This window comes from Syngnathus acus, chromosome 9 (assembly GCF_901709675.1).
Source record: "Syngnathus acus chromosome 9, fSynAcu1.2, whole genome shotgun sequence".
NCBI lineage: Eukaryota > Metazoa > Chordata > Actinopteri > Syngnathiformes > Syngnathidae > Syngnathus > Syngnathus acus.
Window position 1 is genome coordinate 4,002,145 of NC_051094.1, and position 26,075 is coordinate 4,028,219.

The 26,075-nt window shown below is 46.3% G+C and overlaps 7 protein-coding genes across 10 annotated transcripts in view; 3 read left to right on the top strand and 4 right to left on the bottom strand.

The window, feature by feature from the left end:
- Nucleotides 1–227: 227 nt before the first annotated feature.
- sh2d3cb (SH2 domain containing 3Cb) lies at nt 228–10,672 on the top strand. 2 transcript variants are annotated; one of them, XM_037258985.1, is made up of 13 exons: nt 228–389; nt 1,207–1,720; nt 2,463–2,493; nt 2,920–3,030; nt 3,093–3,445; nt 3,831–3,886; nt 8,226–8,590; nt 8,773–8,888; nt 9,034–9,205; nt 9,316–9,427; nt 9,696–9,944; nt 10,007–10,170; nt 10,203–10,672. In XM_037258985.1, the coding sequence occupies exons 1-12, from the start codon at nt 371–373 to the stop codon at nt 10,168–10,170; spliced, it is 2,262 nt and encodes a 753-aa protein (XP_037114880.1). In that variant the 5' UTR covers nt 228–370; the 3' UTR covers nt 10,203–10,672. The 2 variants fall into 2 exon arrangements, with proteins under 2 accessions (XP_037114880.1, XP_037114881.1); XM_037258986.1 differs by lacking the exon at nt 1,207–1,720 and having other exon boundaries at nt 10,007–10,672.
- On the bottom strand, nt 4,581–7,754 carry LOC119127205 (UDP-glucuronosyltransferase 2A1-like). Its single transcript, XM_037259056.1, has 2 exons — nt 7,666–7,754; nt 4,581–6,347 (listed from the first exon to the last, which is right to left on the bottom strand). The coding sequence occupies exon 2, from the start codon at nt 6,332–6,334 to the stop codon at nt 4,760–4,762; it is 1,575 nt and encodes a 524-aa protein (XP_037114951.1). The 5' UTR covers nt 6,335–6,347; nt 7,666–7,754; the 3' UTR covers nt 4,581–4,759.
- A 518-nt stretch (nt 10,673–11,190) lies between the features above and the next one.
- On the top strand, nt 11,191–13,320 carry tor2a (torsin family 2, member A). Of its 2 annotated transcripts, XM_037259157.1 has the most exons (6): nt 11,191–11,311; nt 11,712–11,977; nt 12,135–12,310; nt 12,494–12,621; nt 12,768–13,037; nt 13,081–13,320. In XM_037259157.1, exons 1-5 carry the CDS (start codon nt 11,191–11,193, stop codon nt 13,010–13,012), a joined length of 936 nt encoding a protein of 311 aa, XP_037115052.1. In that variant the 3' UTR covers nt 13,013–13,037; nt 13,081–13,320. The 2 variants fall into 2 exon arrangements, with proteins under 2 accessions (XP_037115052.1, XP_037115051.1); XM_037259156.1 differs by having other exon boundaries at nt 12,768–13,320.
- A 2,479-nt stretch (nt 13,321–15,799) lies between these two features.
- Nucleotides 15,800–18,684, bottom strand: ptrh1 (peptidyl-tRNA hydrolase 1 homolog). The gene is made up of 5 exons (XM_037259168.1): nt 18,183–18,684; nt 16,718–16,931; nt 16,548–16,647; nt 16,329–16,374; nt 15,800–16,251 (listed from the first exon to the last, which is right to left on the bottom strand). Exons 1-5 carry the CDS (start codon nt 18,366–18,368, stop codon nt 15,955–15,957), a joined length of 843 nt encoding a protein of 280 aa, XP_037115063.1. The 5' UTR covers nt 18,369–18,684; the 3' UTR covers nt 15,800–15,954.
- A 297-nt stretch (nt 18,685–18,981) lies between these two features.
- The window catches only part of mymk (myomaker, myoblast fusion factor), a 37,644-nt gene continuing 30,550 nt past the window's right edge, over nt 18,982–26,075 (top strand). Inside the window, exon 1 of the mRNA XM_037259163.1 lies at nt 18,982–19,364. The gene's annotated coding sequence lies outside the window, so the exon portion shown is untranslated. The remainder of the gene's footprint in view (nt 19,365–26,075) is intronic.
- Nucleotides 19,762–22,330, bottom strand: LOC119127246 (natterin-3-like). Its single transcript, XM_037259126.1, has 4 exons — nt 22,226–22,330; nt 21,793–21,865; nt 21,242–21,669; nt 19,762–20,880 (listed from the first exon to the last, which is right to left on the bottom strand). Exons 2-4 carry the CDS (start codon nt 21,863–21,865, stop codon nt 20,239–20,241), a joined length of 1,143 nt encoding a protein of 380 aa, XP_037115021.1. The 5' UTR covers nt 22,226–22,330; the 3' UTR covers nt 19,762–20,238.
- LOC119127234 (natterin-3-like) lies at nt 23,366–25,978 on the bottom strand. 2 transcript variants are annotated; one of them, XM_037259109.1, is made up of 4 exons: nt 25,294–25,978; nt 24,811–24,901; nt 24,094–24,749; nt 23,366–23,870 (listed from the first exon to the last, which is right to left on the bottom strand). In XM_037259109.1, exons 2-4 carry the CDS (start codon nt 24,899–24,901, stop codon nt 23,442–23,444), a joined length of 1,176 nt encoding a protein of 391 aa, XP_037115004.1. In that variant the 5' UTR covers nt 25,294–25,978; the 3' UTR covers nt 23,366–23,441. The 2 variants fall into 2 exon arrangements, with proteins under 2 accessions (XP_037115004.1, XP_037115003.1); XM_037259108.1 differs by having other exon boundaries at nt 24,811–25,978.

The following is a 26,075-nucleotide window of genomic DNA, read 5'->3' on the forward strand; positions in this document are numbered from 1 at the left end:
GTGGTAGGCTATTGTGTTTTATTCTACGCAACTATGTACACACTTTTGTATAATGCTACATACTTGGCCACATGTATATGTACTATTGTAAATATTTATATACCACAGAAGATACTGAACAACCTAATTGTGTGACTGCCAAGTCATATCAGTTCCAGGAGATGTTGACAGGACAGGAAGTGTTGTAAGACTGACAGCTCCTCCCTTGAGTGCGTGCGTGTGTGTGTGTACGGGTTTGTGAGTGTGTGTGTTTCCGAGGAACGTGAAGCACAAGTAACGCCCGTCACCTCATCACACCTACAAATCAAACTGAAGGGGCTGCATGACAGGAAGTGAATGAAGAAACAGTTTGGTGTGAACACAAGCTCGCATGAAGAGACACAAACACTGTAAGTTCCCCTAAAATTTACTGTTATTATTCATGTTATTTCTGAATTATACATGTTCTTTTCTACTCTTGTGTTGTGTGTGCACGCACGCGTGTTGAGACAAACACGTGGCTTCGACTTGCCTCTGTCGACAAAACAGACCTTTTTTGTGAAGTGATGTCAGTCGCTAGTGTGTGTGTGTGTGTGTGTGTGTGCTCGTCTACAAGCATTAGTGGGTCATTATAAACGTCGCACAGTGGTAGTGTTGTGTAGCTTGAATGGACAAACAGTCAGTCAGTGCTCATGTCCCGTCTTCATTTATTTTTTTGATTTTCTTTATACCCACCAGGCATCACTGAAATCATTCATTTCCATCTCAAAAAGCTCGTCCTCGCCGAAATTACTTAAACACGCATGTGACGTGTATGAACACGATCATCCATATCGTTGTCCACTAGATGTTTGAATGTGCTTTCAAAACATTTTTGACTTAACCTGCACCCACAATTTTATTTACAAACCTTTGATTGAAATATACTTGTCATACAGTGTTAACTCCACCATAGCAATCAACAAATGACTGGAAATAAATTCTGGCCAATCAAAAGGGTCCAAATGCGCATTCAGCACCCAGCACATGTCACATGCCTGATGTGGTTGCTCCTCTAGCCAGTTTTCATCACATCTGCCACCTTGTACAATTGAAATCATCCAATGTCACGAGGGTCGCGGGTATACTGAAGCCTATCCCAGTAGTCTTTGGGCAGTAGTAAAAACAGAAGGAGCCACCTCCAAATATAAGTGATTCTGCTAACAAGCTATTTTTCCCGCACGGTAGCGTCCGGCTGGTTCGGGAGCCTGGCAACCCTCTCCCTCCGCCGCCCGAGCTCCCGACGCAAGGCCTCCGCCCCGCCGCAGGACGGGAGCAGGATCTGGCCGGCTGACGACACAGAGGCCGGCCCCCATCTGCGCGGCTACGCCCGCTCCGGTGCCATGTACACCCATGTGGGAACGGTGCCTCGCAGAGACAGGCAGCCCAGCAAGATGAACACGGACTGGGAGGAGGGGGAGGCGAGGACAGCGACGGCAGAGCATGTGCGGGACTCCCCGCTGCTCGGTGCTCTTTCCAGCCTCAGTCTCCACACTGTAGCGCAGTCCAGCTGTGCTCCGGCCGAGCACGTACAGGACATGTCCAAAGGAGCTCCGGCTGGCCGCGATGTGTCCAAAGCTAATTTGGCTCCATTGGAGGTTTACAAAAATATTCCGGTCCCTCAAGACATTTACGTGCACATGGATGCTGTAAGCAGCCCGGAAACCGCAAAGAACTCACAAGAAGTGGAACACTTGCACAGGTGAACATTATTTTCTTACTATTTTTTCCGATAAACATTAGAGCCTTTTCAGATGCACGCGTTTAGTCGTTCTGACGAGAACTAACTTACAAGGTCACGAAATAACTCACCAAATCAATCACTGAAAACTCATTAACTCAGTTCTGAAAGTTCTCCAACGCAAACTGTAATCATAAATTAGTAACTCAGAAACTAACTCACCGACTAACTAAGTAGAGAACTCACTCAATAGCTAATCACATTAATGAATAACCTCAATTAACCTTTCATTTAACTCACTAACGACAGACAGTAACAAACGCACCAAGTAATTCTCAAAACAAATACATCACTAACTAACTAACTAACTAACTAACTAACTAACTAACTAACTAACTAACTAACATTTATTATTACCAATCTGTTGAATAAATAAGTTAAATATAAATCGAATAAAACAATTATTTAATATTTTTATCAACTCTATTAAATAAATAGATAAATAAACCCTTTCTCATGGACTTTACATCTGTTGTTACCATGGGAGCACAGCTGTGTGTGTGTGTGTGTGGGGGGGGGGGGGGGTCATAAGAATCAGGAAGTGCACTAAAATGGATGCTACTTGGGGGACTTCCTGTGTTAGATGCTGCCTCGAGGAAGTCGTTAAATCACTAAGCAACATGCGTGACATACTGATTGCAGTTTTTTCAGACAGTACATATTTTTTTTAACCATAGTGACCCAATACTTTTTTTTTTTTCAGTCCAATGGATGGCTGTGGCGAATACGTGAAGGTGAGATTCATCTCATTTCTTGACTTGGACGGTGGTAGCAGTGGCACACACGCACGTGCGCACACACAAACATACATGCACACGTGCACACACAAACATACATACACACACACTCACACACACAGCGCAGGCTGAAGAATATTACGTCACAGCACAGCAGGATTTTTGGCATGAGAACAACCCTACTGTGTGTGTGTGTGTGTGTGTGTGTGTATAAGTGTGTAAGGCCACAATAGCCTCCCTGAGTGATGTCCCCTTTCCTCAATGATGTTGCCGTAGCGACCAGTCCAAGACTCCAATCTGGTAGCTCTGCCTATTGTGTCCTTCATTGGCATCCCCACCCCCTACCCGACCCTCAATGCGGATGCCAACGGCGGGTCGCTTCTCGTGATTCTATCTCGGTCACTCACTGTGATGTTCTTCAAGTTCTCCCAGGACGAGAAGTTCTGGCAGGAGAAGCAGCTGCAGGAGGAACAGAAACTGAGCGCCGCCAACCTGAGGAGCCACGCCTGGTACCATGGATCAATCACCCGACAGGTAAGACGCACACGACGTCTCCACATTTCAAGACGCCAACAGTAACAGGCTGGTCTCCTCAGGTTTCCGAGGCCCTGGTGCTGAACCAGGGGGACTTCCTCATCCGGGACTCCGAGTCCAACCCGGCCGATTTTGTCCTGACAACCCGCTGGGACCAGAAGACCAATCACTTCCCCGTCCGGAGCACGGCAGCGCACTGCGGGCTCCTTTACAGCCTGGACCAGGAATCTTTCGACTCGATGCCCGCCCTGGTGCGCTTCTACGTGGGCCGCGGGGCGCCGCTGACCCGCCGGAGCGCCGCCCGGATCCAGCGGCCGGTCAGCAGGACATTGCCGCTGCGCTACCTGGAGACGACGATTGGTTTGCCGCCATGTCAGCCGACCCCGAGCCAGGCGGAGGAGGTCTGCCCCAAAAGGTTGGCAATTTGGTCATTTCAAGAAGGCACGTCTAAAAAGACACAGGAAAGAAGATGGCCGTTTTCGCTCCAAAGAAGCATTTTGGGGTCAAATGGTCCTCAACTCAACCGTAAAAATGATTTGAAAATTCAGAAGAAATTTTGAAGTGGACCTTTAGGGGTCAATTGGGTCAACTCGAACATACTGTGTGTTTTTCAATTCCCGCCCCCTTAGCAATTTCACTTAGCGACGTGCAATTTGGTAAGCACACTTCTCATAATGGACCCACAACACAGGAGATCAGCCATTTTGGATTGAGGTGGCCATTTTCCGTCGGCTCTGGTCATTTCCAGGGAATGGCTAAATGTGTACGTCGCTAACATTATGTTTTCTCTCTACACGCAGCGCCCCGTCTTTGCACCGCCGACAACCTGCGCTCTCTTCCCCTGCTGATGACATCCGTGAGTACCCTATTATTTCTCAATCAATCCACAAATAAGTTTCTCAAATGATGTTCTTATTACTCAGCTCAGTGGCCTAGTGGTAGAGTGTCCGCCCTGAGACTGGAAGGTTGTGGGTTCAAACCCCGGCCGGGTCATACCAAAGACTATAAAAATGGGACCCATTGCCTCCCTGCTTGGCACTCAGCATTAAGGGTTGGAGTTGGGGGGTTAAATCACCAACTGATTCCCGAGCGCGGCACCGCTGCTGCTCACTGCTCCCCTCTCCCCCAGGGGATGGATTAAAATCACACGGGGATGGGTTAAATGCAGAGGACAAATTTCACCGCACCCAGGTGTGTGTGTGACGATCATTGGGACTTTAATCTTTTAATCTTTAATGAAGTTAACCCTTTGTTTCTTTGGTATACCAAAAAATGCTCATGGTCAACAATGTGGTGCATCTTTAAATTAGTATTTGTAATGAAACAAATTGTGAAATAATTACACCATCACTCGGATAGAAAAAAAAGATCCAAAAAGGGCATGGACAATTTTGTCTTATAAAATATTTAAGTGTTTACGCTTTGCACGTACTAGTCATTTTGACATTCTAAACAAAAATTCAAAAAAAATGATTTCTAAACTTCAGGAACAAGTAATAATTTGTTTTTAAATAATAGGGGAACAAAAAACAAGCATTGATCCAAGCAAGGATTTAAAAAAACGTTTTAATGGATTTTTTTTTTCACAACTTACATTTGACTATCAGAGAGTTTTGTTTTAATGACATGACCTTTTTTGGAGGAAAGCAGGAGTAAAAATGACCCAGAAGACAAATGAAAATGTATAAATGAACACAGTGAGTTCAGAGATAAAAACAGAGTGAGAACGTCATTCTTTTTTCAACTTGCTTCGGTAAAACAAACATCGGTACAGGAATTTGAGCAGCATCCCGCTGATGGTGGCCACGGTTAAGGCCACGGCTATCAGGAAGGCCGCTACGTCCAGGCAGTGGTACTCTATGGTGGACATCTTGTAGGAATCGGTCCTCAGGTGCGGCGCCCCTTTGTGCCTCATGACGAACTCGATCCAGAAGACGGCGCGGCTCAGAGCGGGGATGGGCTGGTCGTGGTGCAGAGCTGACAGGCGCCGCATCTTGTCGTCGTAGGACGGCTGATGCAGAACCGCTTGGAGCGCCTCCAGGAAGTTCTCCCGGTTGACCGTGGCGATGTCCAGCACCTTGGCGACTCCCCTGGTCTCCATCCGGAATAAGTTGTCGTGCTGGTCAAACATGAGCGGGAGGCCCACTAGGGGGACGCCGTGGTAGATAGCCTCCTGGATGCCGTTGGTGCCGCCATGCGCGACAAAAACTCGGGTTTTAGCGTGGCCTAGGAGATCATTCTGGGGGAGCCAGTTCAGGAGCAGCGTGTTGTTTCCCAGGGTCGATGGACGCTTACCCTGGTGCCTCCAGATCACCTTCTGGGGGAGCTGGGCGAAGGCGGCGGCAATTCCGTCAGTGATGTCTTCTGGGAGGTCTGCCACGAGGGTCCCGAGAGTCATCACTATTACCCCGTGCTCCCCGGAACTCTGCACAAAGTCCTCCAGCTCGGCAGGGAGCGGCCGGGCCGGCTTGCACTGGAAGCCAGACATGTAGACCACGTTGGGCATGGTGGGCCGCGGGAACTCAAAGGTGAAGTCGTTCCTCATCAGCCAGATGTCCGCCGACTGGAAGAGCTCCATGTAGTGCATATCCGGGCCAAAGTATCGGCGGACAAAGGGTTTGTAGGTGGCGTCCGACACGTACCAAATCTGCCACCGCGTGAAGAAGTAGTACATGACGTTCTGCAGACGCTGGACAAACGTCATCTTATCTGTCAACTTGGCTCCCGGTATGGGGACGTAAGATAAGGGCGAGGGCGCGATGGCCAGATGCGCCTCACCCTGGACGGTCCAGCGGACGTTCAACACCAGGGGGAGACCCAGACGGTGAGCCAGGAGGACACCGCCACCTATCGCAGGGTCAGCAAGAACCACCTCGTAGTTGGCTTCCTGTAGGTTCCGCATCATCTCCCGGTCCTCAAATATCTTGGCCATCATGTCCACTGTTTGCTGGTTTAGGTTGTAGAACTGGTTGACCAGCTCGTATTCTAGCGCCAGCTTCTTCCACAGGGAAGCGCCGGCCCGCCTCAAGTGGAGCATCCGGGTGACAAAAGAGCCAAAGCTGACCTCATCGAAGCCACCAGGGAAATTCAGAGTGATGGTCTTGTAGAGGTGCGACTCGGGTTTGATGTACCAGCTGTCGTAGGTTCGCAGCACGGTGATGTCGTGGCCCTGGACGTGAAGCTCCTCGATCAGAACCTTCATGTTGATCCAGTGACTGCCGTCGATGGGGAAGACCAGGATCTTGCCGCCCGCAGCTCCGCCGCCAAATGCGCAAAGTAGCGCCGCCAGAGTCAGCAGTGCCATGTCTGAGGCCCGACTATGTGGAGAGGATGTCCAGATTCAATTCAATTACATTTGTGGGTTATCAGTGGCGCTTCTTGGAAAACAACCCAAATGCCGAGTCAGTCTGTATAGTTCAACTCACTATGGTTTGTTATGATTCTCTAGGATACAATTCGATATGCTTTTGTGTTTCGGTATGACGTGATTCTCTTTTGGGTAGGAATCTTTGCGGTTGACTTTGTTTTGATTCGGAAGAGTTTGTCCTGATTGGTGTCGTTCACTTGGATTCGTTGCAGTGGCTTATGACGTGGAACGTTTTTGTTCACTCGTTCAGTTTCGGTATGGTTTTGTTCAGTGACATTGCGTCATTACGATTCAGTGCATTTTCGGTTTGGTAAGGTTGAATACAATTCACTTCAGTAAGGTCGCTTGCACACATGCTGCTCTAATTCCTTGTCCTCTACTTGCGTAACGGGCTTCCTGATTGCGCAATGACATCACTGGGTGGGCGTTATAAGGCACGAGATCCCAAAAGGCTTGTTTGAGTTGTTTTTCTTTTTATGCTCCTCCTCTCACGTTACAGCACAACTCAAAGCCTAACACTTAACTCTTTATCGGGTGCGAAGGTCAGGGAGCCGTCGAGTGAGGTCGTAAACGAAAGTACGATCTTTTTTTTAAAAATATTAAAAAATCAGTAAAATTAATTACAAAAAATGTAATCAGATAAAATATCAAAGATATACAAAACACAAGATAATGACTTAAAAAAAATATATATATATATGCATAATTATATATTAACATTGTAAATAAAAACTAAAACAGAAAAATATTAAAATACTAATCATCCATACAGAAATTCAATGGAGCATAAAAAAAAAAAAGAATTACGATTATGAAGATGAAAGAAAGAGACAAGAATATTTTATATTTAAAGAAAATCCCTGATACATAAAGAAAATAAATAAGGTGGATATCAAATACAAAATAGTGAGTAATTCAAAATGTTACAACCTTAAATTCTAATCTAGGTAGTGGAAGCTTTACAAGCGCATCAGATTGGCCCTGGACAAAGTTCTCTGCTTCACCCAATCTTTTCTTTTTATGTTAAAGCGGAACAGATTGTGTTAAGTTTCTTTCCACAGTCACACACAGCTTGCTTGTCATCACTGACTTGAACACACACACACATAAAATTATGTCCTGACAAAAACATCGGTTTGGTCCATTTTCTACCCAACAAACAGCACCAAAAACCTTTCACGCTGAACTGGAAGAAAGACGGAAACATCTGGAAGCCATAGCCGTCCTTACTTTGAACTGCCGTGCGGCGAAAGGATCGTTTGACTTACCGAGAGCGAGGGATTGTGCGTGCACAGGACGGACTCTGACGATTGACTGGACGCTGCCAGCAGGAGGTGGACTCGGCGGCTTCACTTTTTGTCACAGCCACATGACGTGGTTAAGGCGTCTAATTACCGTAATGACCTGGCATGAATCGATTTGAATCTCGGAAAGACAAATTGAGTCGGAACAATGAATCAACAATGATTGAGTCGAATCGTGCTCTCGATTGGTCATTTATCATGAATGATTTGACTATTGTTCCATTTTAGATGAGTCAAATATCATTCTGAAATGAAAGTTTAAAACTTTATGAAAACAAAATTGAGTAACATTGAACCCAATGACACGAAAGGGTTATCAGAGGGCGTGTGTGCGTGTTTGTGTAGCGTAAGTTGAAGGTCTCTCCCACGTGTCATCAATCTGAGGATACACTTTGACCTGAACATACCATTAAAGAAGTCGACGCAATTTTTCTGAAATAAAGCCTAAAATCAGATTATAGTGTCGACGCAACGACTCTTTCTGACAATCGCTTCACAACTGTTTTGCATTCTTCCTCATGCAGCTCGTCTGTCCACCAGTGCCGCCCCATCACCATCCCCCTCCATAAGTTTGGATCCCGCTCTTCCTGAACTCCACCCGGACATCCAGGCTACAGACCCGGACGGCAGCTGCTACACGGAGCTCTACCCGTGCCCCCAGAGCTTCGTGGAGAGGCTCCGTGAGGAGGAAGGTCCCAGGGCGGTGGACGTTGACCTCCCTCTCGTGGTGGAGACGGCGTCGTCCTTTGCTCCCACCAACTACTGCTCGCCACTGATGCCTGGGGAGAACAAGCCCTTGGAAGTGGGCATCCTGCAGCGGGTGAAGGAACTCCTGGCTGGGACGGACCCCCAGACGGCTGCCCGACACATTACCAAGTGGGACTGCACGGTAACGACCCCCCCGATGCAACTGAACACTAGGCTGATCGGTAGCTAGCTAGTAAGCTAACGTGATAGAAACAAAAACAAAACAATGTTCTGTCAGGATTAAAATATATTGAAGTCTGATCAGAAGAGGAAAAAAAATGGTGATTGATCCGATGATGACTTTGCAGTTTTTGTCTCCGGTAGGTCGCTCGCATCTTGGAGGTGCGTCCAGAGATGCAAAGGATGATGGGGGTCAGCTCAGGAGTGGAGCTGCTCACGCTGCCGCACGGACAGCAGCTCCGATTAGACCTGCTGGAAAGGCGAGTGGCACATCGGGCACGCTCACCTGAGAAGATTTTGCCATACTTAGCTAGCCAGAAAAGTTCAGAAGCTCAAGAATCCCTAAAAAAATGACCAAATCACATCAATCGTAATTTTTGTTCACGTTGTATGTACGTGACACAGGCTGCATACTATGGCCACCATGTTGGCAGTCAACGTGTTGGGATGCACCGGCACCACCGAGGAGCGAGCCTACGTTCTGCACAGAATGATTGCCATCGCCGCCGAGCTCAAGAGCAGCATGGGCAACTTGTATGGATTCGCTGCCGTCATGAGAGCACTGGAGCTGCCGCAGGTGAACTGCACTTGGCACAGGGTTTGGGGGCTTAGGTTAGGACTTTGGGGTTAGAGGGGTAAGGGCTACTCCTGGTTCCACAATCAAGATGTATTCTTTATGCTGACCAGGTGACTCGTCTGGAGCAGACGTGGACGGCATTACGGCAGCGGCACACAGAGGGCGCTGTTCTCTATGAGAAAACTCTCAAGCCCTTCATGAAGAGTCTGAACGAGGGCCGAGGTAAACCACTGACGGCATGCGCTTAAGTAATATTCACAACACTGCATTTTAGAGCCCTCTCCGGTCACTGTACTTTTAACGGGAAAAAAAAACTTGGAGAATGCTAAGCTCTTCCAATAAACTAGTTCGCCATGCATTAGGATGCTGGCCAAGAAAAATGAAAATGCTATTTGGCCATTAAAAAAAGATATTTTTCAATTTGTTCACAAAAAGCTATGGAAAAGTCATGTTCTGCCTTGAAAACAAAAACTGTGCATATGTGATGCAGAAAGTTGCCCTGCGTCCGGCACTACCTTTCCTCACGTCCTGCCGCTGCTGCGCCTTCTGGAGAAGGGCGCAGCTGTGAACGAGGGACCCCAGGGGGCGGAGGAGGACCCGTGGGTCTTGGGGGCCGAGGCCTGGGAGACGGCGGAGGCCAGCGTTGATGTAGATGTGCTTATGTTCCACCTGGCAGCCGCGAGGAACGCCGCCCAGCTCGGTGCTGTCTATGCCACTAATGCCTGCAGCAAACTACAAGGTAGAAGAACATTAATATAACACTAGAGAATATTGGCATCAGCTGTTTATATGCTGTTACAGACTTCCAGGAGCAGACGGACATCTCCCAAGTATTCTGCACAGACTTCCAGATGCGATTGCTATGGGGGAGCAGGGGAGCAGCGGAGAGCCAGGCGCGACGCTATGCCAAATTCAACCAAGTATTGACTGCCTTGTCCAAAAGGCTGGAGCCTCCAACGTGCTGACTCGGGGAAAACGACCTTCAATTACATTAAGGGCTACCTCAAAGGGTGGGGCATTAGCTTAGCACGCAACAGGTAGCGGGTTCGACTTTTGGCTTAGTCCACAGTGAGTAATGGCCACAGTGAGTAACTCACAGATTGGCTTTACACTGGCTTGCAAGTGTAAAAAAAAAAAAAAGCTCGCATTGTCTCCCCCAACAGTCGAGACTTACAGAAGTCTTGTATAACTTTTATAAATTTATGGACCAAAATAGGTGAAGGCAGGACCTCCACTACCCTGTAGTCAACTGTCCAAAACACACAAAAGGGTCGTTTTAAAAATCTTTTTGTGGGGGTGGGGTTAGTTTGTTCATCTGGAACATTAGTAACTTTCCAATTGATGTGAATTTAATTTTTTTTTGTATTATGAGTGAGATTGTAAAAACTACTAATAAGTCTACTCACACGTTCAGATGTATGTATTGTGTGTAGAGATGAAATGTATTAAACCTGAACTATGGTTTTTTTCTGTTGGTTTTCATTTGATTTATTTCTTTTGAGCTGGCTGTCCGAATCGCCAAACAGAATGAGGGAATTACTTTTTAGTGCTGCATATAGAGATTAGGGGATAAGGGTGGACCACATTCGGGCACACAATAAAACAATGGTTAGTCAAAAGCCATAGAATAAAAATGAGAACATTCTTTTTTTTGTGACAAATTTCCTTTTTTTTTTTTTATATATATTTTTAATCTTTTTTTTTTAATACAGAACGTCGACGTCACGGTGACGTCACAATTTAAATTTATGATGTGATGGTAGCTACTCTGATCCACACTCCGTCGCAGTAGATGGCGGTAATGCATCTTAAAGCTGGTGCCACCGGCCGTAAAACAAAACAGAAGAGGAAGAAAACGTCACAATCTAACAGCTCACGTGACGTGACGTCAAACAGGAAGTCAAACAGCTGTCCGCGCTGTCTGACAGGCTTCTGTCAGTGGCTGGGAACACAAATGGCTAAAGCTAGCCCAAAAAAACCAGAACATGTTAACTCTGTTAGCCTTGTTGCTTTTGTGTATTTGCACGCCGGCTCGCTGCATTTTCCAGGAATTATACTGCACCATCGCCGACAGTTGCGACTGCGACTTTAGACCCAACGTCAGAGGTATGGAAGCGCTTCCGGGGTTAGTTTAGCTGACTAGCTTGACGAGTGAATTTAGTTGTCACTGTGTGTACTAAGATAGATGTAAAATTGCAAAAGTCACACAAATAATATCAATGTCCACCTGTAACTCCAAATCACGCACTTTTACAAGAGTACATGAAGGGGCAGATGAAATAAATCACGGTTAAAATGTTTGAATTAGTGTAAAACGGTTAAATAACGTGAAATGAACAGTAAGTGGGAAAGAAGGTTAGAAAAATACAAATTAAAGTAGAAACTATTTTTATATTACATTTTTTTTTTTTTTTACATGTCTTCTATTTGTCTTCTGAAATTCTGAAACGGCCGCTGAAGGTAAAAAGGATGTGATGAAATAAACATAATTTTTTGTGTGAATCAGAGTTGGAGTGGGACTTGTACAAGAATGTCTACGGGCAGCACCTGGCCCAGGAGATCCTCTCCGAGGAGGTGGCACGTTTCCTGGCCGAGCAGGCGCCCGAGAGACCGCTGGTGCTGTCCCTGCACGGCTCGTCGGGCACGGGCAAGACGATGGCGGCCGGCATGCTGGCGCGCCACCTGTACGGCTCGGCTATGAGCAGCCCCTTCATCCACCAGTTCATCGCCACGCTGCACTTCCCCGCCGGCAGACACGTGGATGCCCAGCAGGTAGGACGACGACATCCCGTTTTTGCCTTCCAGTGAGTCGTGAGTACGGCTGAGAATTTGATGATGGCAAAAATGATGTTCTTAAAATAATTCAAAAGAAAGCTTTAAAACCACTCACACACAGCCTCACGTCAAAGTGTGGGCTGTCGCTGTCTAGGAGCAGCTGAAGTCTTGGGTGCAAGGCAACGTCACCGCGTGTGGCCGCTCCGTCTTCATCTTCGATGAGATGGACAAAATGGCGCCCGGGCTGCTGGACGTTCTGGAGCCGTTCCTGGGCGCTTCCCACGTGGTCTTTGGCACCAACTACCGCAAGGCCATCTACGTCCTCATCAGGTGGCCGCTCCACGCATACCATCGTCATGTCTACTGTGGCTAGAAATCCCACAATGTTATTTAAAAGAAAAATAGACAATGTTAAATCAATGACAAACATGAGCTACTGTTAATGTGACCTTTATGCTGCGTGTAAAAAATGTCACTTGTCATCAGTGTTTAATTTGCGTGTTGTGTGTTCAGTACGGCGGGCGAGGAGGTGATCAACAAGGCGTCTCTGGAGCAACGCGAGGCTGGGCGGGACCGAGAAGAGATGACGGCGGCCGAGTTGCAAGACGTCATCGCTCAAGCCGTCTACAACAACCCAACCAGTGAGAGACGCCATTTTCTCTGTTTAAGTCAAGTTAAAGGTCTTTAAGGATCAATAATTCTCTTGTCAGTATGCCTCCAAAGGATGACACAGAAGCCAATGACGAAGTCAATCGACCAATGTACCTGACATTTTTTGCCGCCCCAGGTGGCCTGTACAAGTCGTCCATCATCCGTCAAAAGCTGGTGACCGCTTTTGTGCCCTTCCTGCCGTTGTGCCGCCTCCACGTGGAACGATGTGCGAGGGCGCAGCTGTGCCAGCGCGGCGCCTGCGAGCGCCAAGACGTGGCGAGGGCCGTGGCGGCCGACATGACGTACAAGCCGTCGCCGGGACACTACTTTTCCACCAGCGGCTGCAAAACTGTACCCGCCAAGATCGACCTGCTCTTGTGATCGCCAAGTAGGTACTGCACTGGTTTGGAGCGCCGTGTTCCCCTGACGATGGCCATTGTTACCCCCCATCAAACCTCAACTACTAAAAAGGAAAAGAAGACATTTTTATTGCTAGTTGTGAGAAAATGTGTCAGGAACACAGGAAGTCCAAGATGTTTCCACATGGACACAAGGACCTTTTTAAAAAGACGATGTTCAATTTTGACAGTTGTACTGCATTCCTCATCTAATGGCCACCTTATATGGAGACGAGAGGATGAAAATATTAGGAACAGCTCAAAAGAAAAGTAAATACTCTAAAACACTCATCCGCTTATTTATATTCATTTCACTTGAAAAACAGGGGTAGGGCTGTCTTTTATTTAGGCGGGGCTGAGCAGGTTGACGCTCTTGAAATGCTTAAAAACATTTTAATACCGGCCATAAGATGGCGCTGTTTGAACGAGACAACATTCAACTAAGAAATGTATACAGTGTACAAAGTCGGGGGAGATGCGCGTGTGTGTGTTGGGGGGGGGGGGGGGGGTTGTTTTAGTTGTGCAGGTCTTCTTCTTCTTCCAGGTTGTCTTTTCCCACTTGTGTCGTAGATGTGTACATGCGGTGTTGTCATGTAGCTGTGGATTGTGGTTTTGTGTGCTCCACCCCCATTTCATTCTTGTGGCTTAGCTGCTTTCATGTGCAAATTTGCCACCGATGCTTGTCATGGTGGGGGTCACAAGGGAGGTCTGAAAAGGACTACTGGACAAGAAAAGAAACTGCCAAGCCTTTGTGTGTTGACACTTTTGGAAAATGCAGCCCCCCAAGACAATTTCACTGGGCAACATGAAATTGGGTAGACATGTCTATCATGAGTTAGCCCTCCAAAAAGTTTGAAAACGTGCTTGAAAAGACAACAGGGAGTCTGCCATCTTAGGTCGCCGCCGCCATTTTAAACTCCATTCTTTAAAGGCAGACTGTGCAACTACAGATTTTTGAAAATTTCACCCCCAAAACAAGTTTTACTTGTCAACCAACCATACATCTTTGTAGCTATGGCTCTTATCAGTAGACCCACAAAGAAAGAAGCCAGCCATACCCTAAAAGACACAGAAAGTTTGAAGCAAGAATGCAAGTTTGGTCATTTGCACAGGCAAAGTCACCCATTTTGGTCGGAAGTCACCATTTTATCTTACCTCTGGGAATCTGGTAGGTATGTTCATCTCAAGAAAATGGGCAAAAACACAAGTTCAGACTTTTTTGCACGGTCATCAGATGGGTGGTTAAGGACAAAGGCCTACTGGCATAACCCACATTTAATTGAGGAGCTGTTCAGTTCCCACTGCACTGCGCTAATAAATATGCTAAGAATGTTAGCCCACATTATAGAGCATGCGTATGTGTGGAGAAGCACAACACTGATGCTTGTAGAAAAATAAGGTGGTGGTGTTCTTTCTTGGCTGACTATTGTGTAGATGTGTTACATCTATGCTAAGACAAGATATGTATGAGATGATGCGTTCAATGACACACTGGACTCTCAAAGAAAGATAATTATCCATCCCTCAATAATTATGCTAATTTTTTTTAAGACAGAGGAACCAAAAAGATCAGCAGCTACAACAATTTTATTCACCAACTTTATTTTTGCTGCATAACTTTATTTTAGTCCAACGATAACAACTAACAAACTCAAAAGAAATCATGCGATTATTTTTTATTCTCTGTAAACATGCAACAAGTGAAGTTAAATAAATTGAAAGGTGCAATTAAATTGAGGCGCGTGCACACGGCCGTGCAAAGGTGCAGTGGTGTCGTGCACGAGCGGCCAGCAACAGATGTCCACGCACAATTCTCGCGTTGGCTTTGGAATCATTTCCACGAGAATTGCGTTTGGACAATCAGCCGCGAGAGCCCACAGGAAGGGAAGAACATGCAGAAAGTCCAGTCGACTTATTCCGATTAAAAAAAAAAAAAAAAAAGGACTTCCTGACCTTGTGGGCGCGATGCACCTGCTCGTCCCCGCCGTCCGCAGTTCTCAGGCTTGCTGAAGACCTTCGAGTGGTTCTACTGACGCCGACCGCAAGCTACTACAGGCCCAGCGAGACTCATGGGACTGCTCGTGAGGGTACCGCTCGGCGCGTGGTACTCACGTTTGTCGCCCACGCACGCCGCGGCCACGCGCGATAGGGCTGACAAATGGTCAGTGTGTGATGTGGTCAGGGGAGAAGTGATGAATCTTATTTTAGGGTGGTCGATCTTCAAGACTCCTGATGTACACGGCACAATGACTGCGTCAGCGTGACATCACAACCCCAATTGATTATTTATGAACCACATTTTTATTCAGCGTGACGTCACAACCCCAATTGATTATTTATATAACCACATTTTTATTCATTTACATTTAATATTCCACAATGATGCAAGTAAACTTTTTTGGGTGGATTTAAAAAAGAAAAAAGCCAAATCTTTCCTCATTTTTGCCAAATCTTTCCTCATTCTTTTATCAAGGACATCAACTTTATATAACAATATTTTAAGGCTTTGTTTCAGTAATATGTGGAATTGGTTTTCTGAAATGCAATAGCTTTAAATGTTTATTGAAAACAATAGGATAGTATTATCAGTCCCCTTTTGTAAAAAACCCAAAACTGAAGTACTTTCCTCTGATTTTGTGACTGTTGTGGTGCATCTTGTTCTTTCAGGCTCAACATATCGAGTGAACATGATCGTTGACCACTACGTTAGCATTAATGTTAAGTGCTACAACCTATGCAACAAACAAAAGGTAGGTCATGACAGTTGAAATGATGTGACATGTTTTGCATTGCCTTTATTTGGGGAGGATGCCACTTCCTCTTGGCTCGCTCAAACTTTTGACCTGTTGCTAGTGTGACTGCAAGCCAGCTTGACACCTGTGTCCAAAACGTAGAGGCAATTGTTCAAGTTTGGACTCGCAGATGTCAAGTCTCCACAGCTTTTGTTTTACTAGGTTGCTCCTTTGTGTTGGCTGGACACATTTGGATCTGCTGAGGTTCTATGCTGGCCACTTTAGCTTGTCTGCCCCCTGCTGTGGAGGAGGGTGAGGAGCATTGTTTTTCATCTTGGTCTCTGAGCTGAGACATTAGAATATTGACACTCTGCACCAGAACAGAGTCCAGAACTTTCCGCTCCTCTGCACTGAAGCGGCCGAGGACGTGGCGCTCCACCGAAGTCTTTCCTGCCGGGCGCCCAATGCCCACCCTTAGCCTGGGCATCACCTGAGGGCAGGGAACAGAAAAGACGGGATGTTGTAAGGAGGTAGTTCGGAGCGGCCAGTCACAAAATCAGTACTCACGTCTGTGCGAAGGCAGTCCATGCAGGACCGGACCCCATTGTGGCCTCTGTGGGGTGGATAGGTGGAGACAATTAGTTTTTCACACAGAGATATCATGAAATGGGTAACGTTGGTGTAGGGGGTTCATCTTATTTCTATTCGCTCAATAAAGCGACTTTTTGGCGTTTTAGAATCAATTGATTAAGCTATTTCGATTGTTGTCGGCTTTTCGGGACCAACCTGGCGCTTCCCCCGTGTTTAATGGCGACCTTTCCGAGAGGTTTGTCCAGCTCGTCGTGGACCAGCAGGATGTCCTCGGGTTGAACGCCATACTTGTTGGCTAAACAGAAAGGGAACATGTATCACTTACATCGGGGTCGATCACAGCATCTTTTTTTGTTTTTTTTTACCAGCTTTGGCCACCGCCACGCCGTTGATGTTCATCAATACCCGGGGGCGCAGCAGCACCAGGTGATGCGCATCCGCCACCAGCACCTCACCACGCAGCTGCCTGTCGCCGCACCAACGCTCACCCAGACCCAGATGCGCGGCCAGGGCGTCCACCACCGCCATGCCCACGCTGTGCCGGGTGCCCTCCATACCCGGGTTACCCAGACCCACCACCTGAAGCGGACACAACAAAAGGACCAGACTTTTTCAGAAAAAGGTTGGAATTATTCGGAGAAAATAAGTCATGTTTTGAGAAACGAGGAAAAGTAATATTTAAAAAGTCCCAATACAAAGAAAAACATTTTAGCAAATGGAATCAATTTTGAGGCAAGAAGGAAAAAAAATGAAAATGTTAAAAAAAAGCCATTGTCTGGGGATGAATATTAATATCGAAAAGTCATTTTATGGGTCAAGTTTTTTTTTTTCCTTATAAAAAAAAAATTATGGGATGAGGTCTGGTTCGTTAGTCAGATTTTTTATCTGCGATGAGTTTTAACTATGCCACTGTGCTCACAATCTTGGCTTTTCATCACATTCTGTAAAGACCCAAATGACGCAACGGGTAGGGCAAGGCATCCTTCCAGAAGCATCCGGAGCGGTCGGCTCCTGGCACCCATGCCACCCTGCCAGGGCAGGCACCGCTGTGTCCATTGTAAGTTGTTGCTGTGTGCTTCTTTGTGTACTTGTGTGTGATCAATGAACTCTTGTCACGGTAAAATGCTATTCAGCACCCAAATTTTATATTTATTCCTGTTATCCTTATTTTTTGTCCATCTAAAACTTCCACCTTTCTCAACTGATGTCCAAGTGATGTTTTGCTCATTCGGGGCATCTCTGATGTACACTTTTAAATAGATTTTTTTTTTTTTTTTTTCTGAGAAGAGTCATGACAACAGTCTGCATATTTTGAAAGAATAATTGTCCTTTTAACTACGTATAGTATTTTGAAATTTTTGTATCAGGTCATATTACAAAAATGAAGTTATATTTTTCAGGGAAAGTATGTGCAGAAAAATCTAGTAATAAGAAAATACTGTAATTTATTATTATTTGCATAGACATTCATAATATCTAAAATGCCGCAATTAATTTTTTTTACTTGACTCAGGACGCTTAATATCATTGAACCAGTTGCCATTACGTTGTGATTTCTTTTTGGGTCCAGAGTCCACATTGTAAACAAGGTTGTGTCGTTTATGCCGAATTAAAAATCAGCTTCTCCATTTTCAAAACACATAATCAATTGCGTTTTGTGTCGTTTGGGTGAGAAATAAACACGGGCAATCGTTTAAATGAGGCTTTTCCAGCGGAGTTTCGTTCTGACTCAATAGCTACACGAGTCAGCCGTGTTATCATATTCGTGGAGTTTTACTAACATCGTACAGTAGACAAAAGAAATATTCGAGGGCACATCGGCAAACTTACCATCTTTCGTCGACTATGTGTGTGAATTTGTGATTCGGAGCTCATCGCCGTCGTGACCGGCTCGTGCAGCCAGAGCCGGCTGACAATTCTCGTCAAAAAACGTTGCATGGTCAGAAAGTAGCGGCGTGGTAGGCGCAAAGAGCAACAAAGGCACGTAAATATGCCAATGACCAAGTGCTTTATCATTCGGCCGATGACAAAGTGTAATAAAAGACGGCGAATGTTTGCAAAAACATAGTTTTGCTTGAAAGTGTGACAGCTTTGACTGCTAGTCTGATTAGCAACCAAGGGTTAGCATGCTATGCGTTGCTTACTAATTCTATTCAACTTTACAGCAAACTATTCGAAAAACTAAGAGAAGTTAAAATGGAGGTAGAAAAAACATTTATGACATTAGATTAGTAATGTCGAGAATCAAAACGTATTTAACAATACATTCACGAAAGGTCTCAATTGCGTTGAGTCTTCATCTTCTTCGTCCCCAGAAACGAGTTTGCTTTCCTTCCACTCGTACACAGCGACACCTGGTGTGCTGAGCCATCTGATAATCATTTGGGTACGAGACAAATTTTGCTAGTGGTACAATTAATTCATTGTTAGAATGCTTGCTGAAGATCGTTGGCTCCTTTTAGGAAATCGATGATTTTATTGTATGAACAATTTTTTTTCTTTGGCAATTATTTTGTATTGTTGTAATTTACCTCCATGCCACTAGAGGAACCCTCGTGCATTGTCATGCATTGTACTGCGAAGCATATTTACCCGCGGGAAACTTGAACACACCGGTGGTTGACAGGAAGTCACTAGTTTTCGGCTGTCTCTCGAAACTATCTGTGTTTTCGGTAAGATTTATACCTGGTTATTTTGGTTACCTTTATTGTTTCGTTGTAACCTTCTTCAACAGAACTCACAGTCTCCTTATTTTTGTACTTTCAAGTGTCTTAACACTCCATTTATCGAATTGCCTACGTAGGATTTAGTCAGTTCAATCGGTGGAAAACGGCTTCATTTGCATTCATTTTGGATTATTGTTCGCGGCAATCGTTTGGAAATTCCGGATGTGAGGAGGGCAAACGTTTGGGGTTGCTGAAGACTAGAGCGGCATCAGCCACAGAGGCAAGCCGAGTACCAGCATTATCACACCGGGAGAGACTCATCAATGGCGGCCAACGCTCGATTAAGGTATGGTTTCATCAGTATATTTATATTTGCTTTACTGAGACGAGTTTGTGGAACTGTGCATCTAAAAATAACTTTCATTTGTTGATACGAAGTGTCGCGGGTGATTGTATTTCTTTCTTCGTTTTGTGTTTGCGGGCTTCATTGCAAAGCCTATTTACCTTTTGTGGCAGAACGCCAACTTAAAATGACTGAACTTGGTGAAAGTGCGGATGTTTAACCTATGACTGAAAAACGTGTGGTTAAAATTAACACCAAAGGCTTTGCTGGAAAAAAAAAAAAAAAAGCATGTTAGAAAAACAAAGAAAGTCTGAATTTGGGAAACTGAAGAATATATTGTGAAATTGATGGGCGAGAAACATTTAAATAAGGTGGAACCCAAAGGTCACGTCCTACCATTTGCTGCAACAACAGGACGACGCTACGACTCTCCTTGTTCATATGCAAACCGCGCAACCATACAGAGAAATGCCATTTTTCATGGAGATCCTCTACAGTTTATCAGAGCCTTTGAACACTGTGGAAGCCAAAAGAACAAAAAGGTTGCTCAAGGAGCATTTTGGAAATGAAATCAAGATCACGACTGCATATATGGAAAAGGTCAGGGACTGGAACAATTGCGATTGAGTGGCATCGGAAGTGACCTCGTGCAACCGAGAGAGGGGAAAAAAGACGGCCTTTGGAGCCTGCGAATTTGGACAAAGCAAGTGTAACGCTACGAGCTGCGATTTCATTTGTTGACGTACCACTAGAGGGAGCCCATTTAGCCTTGTGGCTTAGACACAACAACAACCACACAGCCAGCCACATTCCTTCAAGATTTTATTTCGTCATGAAAAATCCAATTTTTATTTAAGTTTTTCTCAAGACATCAGTTTCAGTCTTGTGCGGCCAGGCACGGAACGGCATCGGCCACTGGTTGGCATCGCTCCACCACGGCGTTGATCTCGCCCACGCTGACGCCGTCATAGGTTCCCGTGATGGACGTCCAGTGCGTGTCTCCGTTGTGGTTGGTGCGACTCAGCCGTGCCTTAAAGGGGATGTCGGCTCTCATCTTGCGTCCGTCCATCCTGACGCCGCACCAGAAGTTGGGTGGCACCAGGAGCTCCACGCTGACTGAGTGGGTCACCGACTCTAACAGGCTGGTCCCCTCTGAGAAGGTGACCGTCTGCTCCTCGGTGAAGTCCACGTTGCCGGGCCCCAGGATGGGCACCTTGGCCTTCATGGTGGACACGGAGCCGTTGCGGGTCTCCCGGCCGGTGTCCCAGGTCTTCTCGCTAGCGCTGGTCTTATCCAGCGTCACCGTCTTGCGCACGGCGTGGCACTCCAGGTTGGTGACTTTGGCCAGCTGCAGGGTCTCGGGCGGGTGATGGAACAGCTTCATCTGGTCCACAGCGTAGTCCACGTGAGAGATGTGCTGGCTGTATACGTCGGGGTTGACCCGCAGGACCTGGTAGCGCTTGTACCAGTACTCGTCGCCCTCCCACGGAAGGAAGAAAGCCTCGTGCATGCTAACCACCTTTGCACAATCATGTTGGCAAAAATGTAATTTGTGGAGGTTTGAACAGAAGTTATACAGTTTCCTCAAGTTGTTGTATTTTGTCGTTATGAAAGCATATTGGCTGCTACAACCGGGACAAAAATGCCAAATAGATCATTACCTGATTAATTTAACATTTTAACATGCGAAAGTTCTTGTTATAATTGATGATGATTTCAGATTCGATCATGGAAAGTTTTGCTTGCCACTTGAAATGTTTTGCGTCATAATGCATTGTCACATTTTTCTTTTTTTATGAGGGAAAAAAAAGCTATGAATCGTCCTACAAGATTTTTTTTTCCCCGGGCGAATCAGATTTTCGCAAGCGCTCTGTGCCCACCTTGCCGAGCCCGTACTTGTTCTTGCCCACAAAGATGTCGACGTCTCTGCACGTCCTGACGGCGTGTGATGGAACCGAGCCGTACGAGTCCTCGGTCCACTCCAGGAATTCGAAGCGGTCCACGTTGACCAGCACGTCGAAGGCGGTCGACGCGTACTCCTTCGCGGCGTATGGGTAGTGGCAGGCGTCGCGCGTGAAGAAGCCCGCCTCGCAGTTCACCTTGCACACGTAGTCGGTTCGCTCCGCGTAGCCGTTGAAGATGGCCACGGCCCCGTCGGGGAGGGAGCCGTTCCAAGGGACCCACCTGAGGTTGGCGTGCTCGCCGAAGTCAGCCGAGGAGGAGGAGGAGATCGGGTCGCGTGGGGCAGGGTCACGGGCCGCTTCCAAGGGTGGGACCACCTCCCCCAGGGCCACGTTCAACCATGCTTCTTCTCTCACATAGACACACAAAAAGACACGTGAGCAACTGCACAAATTCCGAGCATCGTCCTTACATTTTTAAAAAACTTTTTCCCCGGTTAAATTAAGAATACAAGATACACGGGACTTACGGGGATCTGACTGCAGCGTCGGGCTGCACAGCTCCAGCAGAAGCACCGACAGCACAGCAGCAAGACACCTCATCTGCAAAAATGCTCAATTTGTCAGATGAGGTAATTTAAAAAAAAAAAAGCAACATGTTCTAATGAAAAAAAAACCTCATAACTCAACTCAAACTCAGTTTTTTCTTTTTTTATTAAAGCTCTCGTAAAATTCTGACTTGAAAATAAACGTTTTTAGAGGTTCAAAGTGGAGTCCATGAATCTAATCTTATTCTAACCTCATTCCAATTCTGTTATATATTTTTTTCTCTGTCAGCACAGTATTTATTTTTCTCTTGAGTCTCCAGAGGGCAGCAAAGTCGAGCTTGCCCAACGCAGGGCACTTTTTTTTTTTAAATCGCTTTTTATTTGTTTGTGGTTTTTGCAGTGGCGCTCGCTTTACCTTGTTGACGTGTCGCTCGTCGGCCGCGTTGGTCTCGACGTTTGGCGCACGCGAAAGCTGTTTTAACGCCTCCAAGGCGACCTTCAACCCCAATAAAGGAGACAAGACGCTGCCAGACCCTTCTTGCACGTTGAGGCATCAATGGTAACCTCACGCCTGTCTAAAAATCTTAACACCCTAACATTGCCTTGGAACCTTACTTTGGAACCCTCGTTTAAAATCCCAACATTCATACTAACCCTAACAAAATCTGACATAATTTCCATTCCCCTCGCCATTGCTGCTTTTTCGGAATACTTTTTGGAGCGTGTCATTTGGGTTTGAAATACGTTTTAAGGGGGGCGAAAGACACAAGGGCCGCCTCCAAAGTGAAGATGCAATCGTAGCGTTTTGCTTACTTTGGGCCACAAGATTCACTTACGCTATCACAACAGATAAGATTATTGTTTTAGCACAAGCGATAAGAAGTGACCTGACCCGTGCGTGACCTTGATAGCCGAGGTGATGATCGGGCTGACCTTTGTTTCAAGGTCACCAAGCACGGTCTTCACCCTGGTGCTGGCTTACGTCACACATTTGTCAGGACAAAAAAATTTAATAAAAAGACTCGTTCAAAATAATTCCGAAAATATTGAAAGAATTAATTGAAATACTTATTTGTTATTTATATGAATCCCTTTAACGTTTTTCATGTATCATTTTAATGATTTGCATTGCATTCATTTTTTTAATCTTTTTTTTTTCTTTTGTTTTATTATACTTGTACTACTTGTAGTATTTATATTTTATTTGTATTGTATTTATGTGTATTGGTACGATTTTAATCATTTGATTACTTGTTATTTTGTATTGTATTGGTAATTTAAAGTCTTCATTCGATTCCTTTTATCAATATTATAATTATTATCATTCTTATTTCTTAGTTTTCTTCGTGAGCCCTTAATTTAAACAATCATCCTTGCTTGAAAGCCTCAATCTCGACTTTCAACCTTAACCCAGCTTTGATAGCCTTATCCAGCCTTAGAATCTTAAACCTTGTTTGGAATCCCTAACCATGACTTGAAAATCTAATCCTAATCCTAATTAGTAGCTCATTTAAACCTGACTTTAGAAGGCATGCGTACTCAACGAAGCAACCAATTTTGTCACATCTTTATTGCAAACAATGAGCTGGCGTCACACGACAACACACCGTTGGTTTTGTCAACGACGTTGGTCACGGGCATGGCTGCGCGTCCTCCACAGGCTGGCAGCGATCCACCACGGCGCGCACCTCTCCGATCTGGACGCCGTCATAGGTGCCCGACACGGATGTCCACTGGGTGTCGCCGTTGCGGTAGGTGCGGCTGAGGCGGGCCGTGTACGGGACGTCGGCCTTCACCTTGCGGCCCTCCATTCGCACCCTGCACGAGTGGTTGGGAGGCACCGTCAGCTCCACCGATACCGAGTGGCAGATGGCCTCCACCAGGGTGGTCCCGCGGGAGAACTGCAGCGTCTTCTCGCCACTCAGCTCCAGACCGCCCGAGCCGATAAATGGGATCTTGGCCGTAATGCTGCCAGTGATACCCAACATGGTGGCGCGGCCGATGTTCCATGTGGTCTCCTTCTCGCTGGTCTTGGAGATGCTGACCGTCTTGCTCACCGCCTGACGGGGAAATTGACCATCAGCTTTCGAGAAGTTTACAGGAAATTTCACATGTGGAATTTCTTTCTTGCGTTTTTTAGCAAATATGAAACGTTTCATGGTGATTTGTGGGATTCAATTAAGGGGAATCAAGGGTCATTTACAGTAAAGATCTGGTAAGACCACTTGGTCAATTGGTTCATACCCATCATTGGCCACGGAACATGTTTGAGGGATTCCCTACCTGGCACTCGTTATTGGTGACGGCGGAGATGCGCATGGTCTCGGGCGGGTACTGGAAAATGGCCACGCGGTCCAGGTCGTAGTGGACGTGGGAGATGTGCTGCGTGTACGCATCCCGGTTGACGGTCAACACTTGGTACCTCTTGTACCAGTACTCGTCGCCCTCCCACGGCAAGAAGAAGGCCTCAAACTGGGGCACCACCTTGCCCAGGCCGTACTTGTTCCTGCCCACAAAGATGCCAACGCCGAGGCATGTCCGCACCGAGTGCGGCGGCACGGATCCGTACGAGCCTTCCTTCCACTCCAGGAACTCAAAGTTGTCCCTGTTTACCAGCACGTGGAACTCGGGGGCGTAGTACTCAGCGTCCCCGTAAGGGTAGCGGCAGTAGGGCCCCAGGGCGGCGTTGTAGAAGCCCGCTTCGCACTTGTACATGCACACGTAGTCGGTACGCTCTGTGTAGCCGTTGTAGATGGCAACCGCGCCGTTGGGCAGCGAGCCGTTCCACTGCCGCCACTCCAGGTTGACGTTGTCGCCGAACAGGAAGTCGGATGGCAGGGCCTCCCGTTGCAGCAGGTCGGCGGGGGTGGCCGGAGCCGCGGGCAGGGCCGGAGCTCGGTCAGGAACGATGCCCTCTAGCTGCGGGTTGAGAAGGGATGCTGCGCGGGAAAGCAAAGGTCATGAAGAGACTCGATGGTGTGCGAGATAGCGTTTGTTCACCTTTCCTGCGTTGGGCGCTCCTCTGGATTACATCTTGTACGCCAGTACAGGCCACGCCCATGAGCGCGCACAGCAACAACAGCACCCTCATCTGGTTGTTAAACAACATAGTTAACATCTTCACACATTGTATTCAGCGCTAGATAAGTGACGATGGTAGGAGGGCAACTACACATTACCCGTGAGGTAAAACCGTGCACTAGTTGAACTAGCTACCACCCATGACTTTAAATAATTACACTCGTTAACATCTTGCTCTTCACTCGTAGTAGTATTAGCAGCAAACATGTTAACTAGTGTATGAGATATTCGCATGTGAAAAGAGATGCACTTTTCTTAGCACAGAACATTTTGCCAGTAGGTGACAAAATATGCATAAATCGGCATTAATAACAAACATTAATAACACTGATAGGATTATTATCATTACGGTGACGATGGATTAAGGATGTCACCGGCTCTCATTGCTGAAACAGGACTCACCCTGACTGCGTGCTCCGCCCTACTGACTCCTCTTCTGTCCACGCCAGATTTTTATGGGCCACGCTTCAAGACACGCCTTCTTTAACACCGACTCAAATGTAACGCACGTCACTCACAATGCAACGCAGCCTCGTGGAAACACAACCGTATTTCACCGACACGTGATATGAAATCGACAAAAAATGCAACACGTAACGCACAAGTAACTAACCACCTGCACTGAACACGCAATGTCACTCACAACTTGATGATGTACAGGGGATCAAGTGTTACGTAACACTTCATTTGGTACACCCTCTCCAAATCACTCGTATCACCCCAAATCTTCTCGCATCTGAGTCGGAAGGATGAATAGTTGAGCAAATGTTCTGGCTGCTTTCATATCACGGACTTATCACAGATACCCAGGATAAGATGGAGGATCATTGACATGAAAAGACAACAAGATAATATTGTCATGGGGTCAAAGTGCAGCACCGGTCTTTCTCCTGAAGCAGCCGCTCATCATTTCTTCATCCGACTTCACAATATTCCTTTTCAATTTCTTCAGCGTTTCAAAGCACTCTTTGGTGTGTTCCACATTTCACGTTCCTGTTTTTTTTACATTCCCCCATTTATTTATTTGTACGTACTTATTTACCTACTCACCAATTATTTACATACATTTGGACAGAAGAGAATAGTTTTTGTGCAAATGGTCTTAGTTTTAGTGAAGACCAAACTCTATTTGATGAGTAACGAACCATCGGATTTTGGTTGATGAAGACACAAGTCGGCCATTG